Here is a 6,340-nt window from a genome sequence, read left to right as displayed (position 1 = left end):
AAAAAATGGGGACAATTATAAGTAATTCGCTATACATGAGCAGGAGAAATTGAAAACAATAACTCAAATACTAGCTTTTGGGGGGCGTACCCTGCCTCGTAAGCATTGTGTTGCTGGTTATCTTTAAAAAACATGCATGTGAATTTCTTCTTTTTTGTGTACATGTATGTACATACATACATAATAATGTTTGTTTTGATTAGATCATGCGCTTGTTTAGAAGTACTTACGAGGAAAACAAAGTTTTTTTCTGTGGCGAATGCCAGCTGATGATGTGAATGGAACTGTTGCCAAGCCCCTTTTTGGCATGAGCGCGCGTGCGATAACGCTTCCCTGCTCTGCCTGAATAACAATTTGACAACTAATGTTTTCGATGTTTTCGTACAGTTGATTAAAAAGTACTTAAGTGGCTATTTAACGCTACACTAATTGATTGGACAAACCGATTTATTAAAACTCAAGTAGCAAATAGCAACACATATAATAACTGTTTATCATATCACACATTACTAGGCGTATAAATTTGTAATTGTGCATACATATATGGCATTGTGCTAATTTAGAAGGTACATTAATATTTGACCATGTAGTATTTGCTATATTAATTAGAAACGTATTGTGTTCAATGTGAGTTTTGGTGTGTAAAAGTGCCAACACACGTCGTTCCACAATTATGCAGATTATCCATTTAAATAAATATTTTCGAAGTTCCAGCTGTTTGTATAAAAACTAGGTAGCCTTTTTTCTGCTAATAATATTGTTGATATCATATAACACTTCAGTTAATGTTAATTTATTATCTTTATCATCAGTTTCGCGAGTGTTTACGCTTTTGGAAATATCATTTGCTACACCATTAGAGACGCACTGATTTTTCTGTATGCCTTACTCGTACTCTAATACTAAATAAAGATATCGGAATTAATGGATTAATAGATTAGCTAATTACTTTTATTATTGACCGCTGCTTTGCGATGTTTTTATACTTTCTTCTAGGAACATACCGTTATTAAGGCTGTAAAGGCACAATAGTGAAAATTAGATACAAGTGTCATTAATGCGTTTCACTATGTTTTATAATTTCTCAAATGGCATTTTAGTCATCAAGTACATATTAAAATATGTATGTAGACTCGACATCAGTCAATGTAATACTTCTCCCTCAAAAGGTATCTCAATAAATTCAGTTTGATCTAAACTTAATATAATATGGATTTCGCTTATAGATACTACGTTATTTACTAAAACTGCATCAGACACATCGTTAAGCCTACATATTTCTTTCTGATTCTTGGGGAAAAACAGATCTTCTTATTTCATCTGCTGAAACTTGTTCGTTGTTATTCAATTTCTTTCAAGTTCCGTAACGGCGCGTTTACATTGAACAATGCTGTCAAGGCAATGAAGATATACGTATTAGTTGTCAAAATTGTTCCAAAGGAAAAGTGTGCATGTACTGCTATTGTCATGACAGTATTGTCCGGTGTAAACCCTAAGTTACACCGAAAAACTAGTTGGGCTAGAAAAGGTTGTTCACATGTTCTCCCGCTTCATATCGATGGTCCTATGCAACAACGACACAATACAAAATTCAAAAAATAAAAACTGTCAAGTGATTGTTGTCTCTAATCCTTGTCTAATCCATTTATGTACATCCTTTGCTTAAGTAAGCAGTAAGAATTGCTAAAGTAAGTACAAACAAGTAAGAGCAGCGCTGTCTTCGGCTATGCCGAAGGCTTCATACCTTTCATGAACATCTGCAAATTTTAGTTTGACAGATTACTGATTTTGAATACATCTGCATACATCGATAGTGGAGTTACATACTTATATAAAAAATCGCCTCTAAACAATCAGAGGTATGGAGGATATACTTTATATGGCACCAATCTAAGTGATTTTCACTGCTATGTGATCGGTATGTAAACCGGTAACACAATTTATTGGGTTTAGTTTCCTACATAAAGGAGATATATCGCAAAAACTGGTATCTGAACAATCAGTGCTATAGCATAGATTTTGACGATTTTCTCAGTAGACTTTGTATTATTATTTATAAAATATCTTACGAAGTTTATCGGTTTTAGCTGTTCAAATAAAGGAGTTTTACAGTAAAATCCCATATCTGAACAATCAGTTGTATGGAATATAACGGGTGATTTTTTAAGAGCTTGATAACTTTTTTTTTTAAAAAAAACGCATAAAATTTGCAAAATCTCATCGGTTCTTTATTTGAAACGTTAGATTGGTCCATGACATTTACTTTTTGAAGATAATTTCATTTAAATGTTGACCGCGGCTGCGTCTTAGGTGGTCCATTCGGAAAGTCCAATTTTGGGCAACTTTTTCGAGCATTTCGGCCGGAATAGCCCGAATTTCTTCGGAAATGTTGTCTTCCAAAGCTGGAATAGTTGCTGGCTTATTTCTGTAGACTTTAGACTTGACGTAGCCCCACAAAAAATAGTCTAAAGGCGTCAAATCGCATGATCTTGGTGGCCAACTTACCGGTCCATTTCTTGAGATGAATTGTTCTCCGAAGTTTTCCCTCAAAATGGCCATAGAATCGCGAGCTGTGTGGCATGTAGCGCCATCTTGTTGAAACCACATGTCAACCAAGTTCAGTTCTTCCATTTTTGGCAACAAAAAGTTTGTTAGCATCGAACGATAGCGATCGCCATTCACCGTAACGTTGCGTCCAACAGCATCTTTGAAAAAATACGGTCCAATGATTCCACCAGCGTACAAACCACACCAAACAGTGCATTTTTCTTCTTCTTCTTCTTCTTCTTCTTCTTCTTCTTCTGGTTGCTCTTCACTCCAAATGCGGCAATTTTGCTTATTTACGAAGCCATTCAACCAGAAATGAGCCTCATTGCTGAACAAAATTTGTCGATAAAAAAGCGGATTTTCTGCCAACTTTTCTAGGGCCCATTCACTGAAAATTCGACGTTGTGGCAGATCGTTCGGCTTCAGTTCTTGCACGAGCTGTATTTTATACGGTTTTACACCAAGATCTTTGCGTAAAATCTTCCATGTGGTCGAATAACACAAACCCAATTGCTGCGAACGGCGACGAATCGACATTTCACGGTCTTCAGCAACACTCTCAGAAACAGACGCAATATTCTCTTCTGTACGCACTGTACGCATTCGTGTGGTTGGTTTAATGTCCAATAAAGTAAACTGAGTGCGAAACTTGGTCACAATCGCATTAATTGTTTGCTCACTTGGTCGATTATGTAGACCATAAATCGGACGCGCGAAACACATTTCGAACCGAACACTGATTTTGGTAATAAAATTCAATGATTTGCAAGCGTTGCTCGTTAGTAAGTCTATTCATGATGAAATTTCAAAGCATACTGAGCATCTTTCTCTTTGACACCATGTCTGAAATCCCACGTGATCTGTCAAATACTAATGCATGAAAATCCTAACCTCAAAAAAATCACCCGTTATAAATTCGCCTTGACCACCTTGTATAAATTCGCCTTGTTTTGAGCGAACACGTATATTAATCTGGCAATTCTTTGTGTGTTCGGAGTATTTCTCGATTTCGAATCATTCCCAAATTTTTTGGAACACTTGAATATCTCTAAAATTTCGTCCAAACTTTTCTTATAATTGAGAAGTGTTGGTGGCAGGTAAATTTTACCCTAAAACTATTGATAAACAAGCAAAAAATTAAAGTTTTTAATTGCTGGTATAAACTGTCAATTACATTTGCAATAGTGTTTATATGTGAGAAGTGGCTACGTTGATTCAGCACATAGATACAACTACGAACATATCGGCAGACAAGGGAAGGTGCTGGTCAAGGCAAAAGCCAAGCAGGTATAGAACTAAACCTATTTTTCCACAATATTTTCTGCAAGAAGATATTGCTGAACTAGCGAAATAGACCAGATTGGGTGAAATGTATATACATGTTTAGAGCCGCAATTCGTTTAAACACATTCAGAACTGCATAAAAATACTTCGTCCACGCCCATTTCAAATTGAGAACCGGTATGAATAAGAGTGACCTAAATCAGACTACATCAGACGTAACGGCTGACTCAGCTGGAGCAAATGAGGTGTCATCATCCACTGCTGGCTTAAGCCAAATAGAGCGAAATTCATCAGCTACATCCCTAACACAATTGACGACATTGGCTCAAACTTCTGAAAAGTCGGAAATAAAAAATGAACAGAAACAATCTACACCAGTGGAAGCGCACGCACTATCAGTCGGTGTCGGTCTCGACGCAATAACCGGCGATGCAGCTGGTAATGAAGTAGGCGAACGAAGTTGTTGGATTTGTTTTGCTACGGATGAAGATAATCGTCTGGCGCCGTGGGTGCAACCGTGTAAATGCCGAGGTACCACGAAATGGGTACACCAGAGTTGTTTGTATCGCTGGGTAGACGAGAAGCAAAAGGGAAATGCGATGAGAGCCGTGAGTTGTCAGCAGTGCCAAACAGAATATATTATTGTTTTCCCACATATGGGTAAAGTAGCAAATATATTGGAAGCTTTCGATAATTTAATCAAACGCTTAAGTCCCTTCCTGGCTGCTGGTATATTCGTTGGTTCTTTGTATTGGACAGCTGTAACATATGGAGCTGTCACTTTTCTACAGGTATGAAAAAAACGCAGTCCCAACTAAGCATTTAATTAAGTTATTTCTATAAATTTCAGATTGTCGGACACAAAAAAGGATTGGCTCTGATGGAAAATGGCGATCCCTTAATATTATTAATCGGCTTGCCTGCAATACCAGTAGGCTTAGTGCTTGGTCGCATGATTCGTTGGGAAGACGCCGTTATCCGCTTGATTCGTAACAGAAGAAGTGTTGCGCGAAAATTCCCGCTGATGAACTTCATTATACCTTATCCGTGAGTATTGTAATTCAACTTAATATCGGCGTATGGGGAAACTTACCCTCAAAAAGATTTTCCGTTCTAAATGTATGTATGTACATATCGCTACGTGAGAGGTAGATCGACATATGTATGTATCTCGGCAGCAAGTTCCAAGAACGCGCTATCTCAAAAACTTTTCAAGAACGCCCTATTTTAGAATTAGATTGAAAATCGCCCTATTTCAGATTTTATTGAAAAACACCCTATCATTGAAAATATGTTGAGTTAGGGAGTTTTTGAATCGGCAGCTGAGATAGGACCTTTTTGAATAAAATTCTGAAATGGGGCGTACTTAAAACAAATTCTAAAGAATGGTGAATGTGTTTTTTTTTTATTGGTGAACTTTTAGTAGGACCTACAATTCAATTCAGACTTAAATCGACCTTAGCGCTTATTCCCTTTCAGAAAACATATTTACAAATCTACCTTTAATTACATTAGTATGTTAATTATTTATTTTTTTGCTTTTAGCGAGGAAGAAGAGGAACAGTCAGCGCAAAATCCAGCCACACCTACATTGTCGGATCCAGTTTCGGCAACGCGAATATTTTGTGGTGCCCTTATACTTCCAACCATTTCAACTATAGTTGGCCGTTTGTTATTCGAATCCATTGAAAATACCCTGCATCGTACTCTTCTCGGCGGATTGACTTTTATTGCAGTAAAAGGCATATTAAAGATTTACCTTAAGCAACAACAATACACGCGAAAAAAGAAGCGTCGCATCGTCGATTATACGGATGAAAACGTTCGCATATATGTTAATCGCAGTACATCACGCCACCATGGCGCTGGTTCTGGTGCTGGTGGCGCTGGACCTGGGGCCAGTGGTGGAACAGGTGGTGCTGCGGCGTCTTCCGCTGGTACAAGTACAGATTCTCAAAGAGATGCAAACTTAATACCACAACCGCTAAACGATCGTATCAGCATGGTTTAAATAAGCGTTAAACCAGTTGAGGATAAATATTTCGTAATTGCCGTTATGGCTCCCACTTAAAATTTGCGGAAACAGCGAAACTTGCTAAATACAGATGTAAAAGATCTTTAAATATCCGCGCAAAATATAATAATTCTGAGCCGCCGTCTGTTCTTATTTTCTATTTCAGCTAACAAAATATTGTTAGAAAAAGCAAATTGATGTATGATACTAATCGCTACAAAAATTATAAAAAATCACTTAAATTCAAAAAACAAAAGCGTTTGTATTTAAATTGAATACAAAATTTATATCATAAAATACACGAGTATAAGTATACAAATGTTCAACGTGGTATTTTTGGTAGCACAGAATACTAAATTTATTCAAGTAAAAATACCGTAAAATTGCAAATGGAACTTTCGAATCCAATTTCATATTCGCTCAATGCACAATTACTCTATATACATAAAAACAAAATCCATTCGGTTAAGTGTGCTTTTGAAAATATACTATTAT

At 36.8% G+C, this 6,340-nt stretch overlaps 1 protein-coding gene across 1 annotated transcript; it reads left to right on the top strand.

The window, feature by feature from the left end:
- The first annotated feature begins 3,508 nt into the window (after positions 1 to 3,508).
- LOC118737182 (E3 ubiquitin-protein ligase MARCHF5-like) lies at positions 3,509 to 6,034 on the top strand. The gene is made up of 4 exons (XM_036467526.1): positions 3,509 to 3,644; positions 3,733 to 4,622; positions 4,682 to 4,878; positions 5,377 to 6,034. Exons 2-4 carry the CDS (start codon positions 4,011 to 4,013, stop codon positions 5,840 to 5,842), a joined length of 1,275 nt encoding a protein of 424 aa, XP_036323419.1. The 5' UTR covers positions 3,509 to 3,644; positions 3,733 to 4,010; the 3' UTR covers positions 5,843 to 6,034.
- Positions 6,035 to 6,340: the final 306 nt, after the last annotated feature.

Source organism: Rhagoletis pomonella, unplaced genomic scaffold, assembly GCF_013731165.1.
Source record: "Rhagoletis pomonella isolate Grant_MI unplaced genomic scaffold, Rhpom_1.0 Rhpom_scaffold_00004, whole genome shotgun sequence".
In the NCBI taxonomy this organism is placed as follows: domain Eukaryota; kingdom Metazoa; phylum Arthropoda; class Insecta; order Diptera; family Tephritidae; genus Rhagoletis; species Rhagoletis pomonella.
Note: the sequence above shows the minus strand (reverse complement) of the source record. Positions and strands in the feature narration are given on the sequence as shown.

Coding starts and splice junctions, on each gene's coding strand:
- LOC118737182 (XM_036467526.1), top strand. CDS start 4,011: ATGAATAAGAGTGACCTAAATCAGACTACATCAGACGTAACGGCTGAC. Junction 4,623..4,681: donor GAGCTGTCACTTTTCTACAG/GTATGAAAAAAA, acceptor TATAAATTTCAG/ATTGTCGGACACAAAAAAGG. Junction 4,879..5,376: donor AACTTCATTATACCTTATCC/GTGAGTATTGTA, acceptor TTTTGCTTTTAG/CGAGGAAGAAGAGGAACAGT.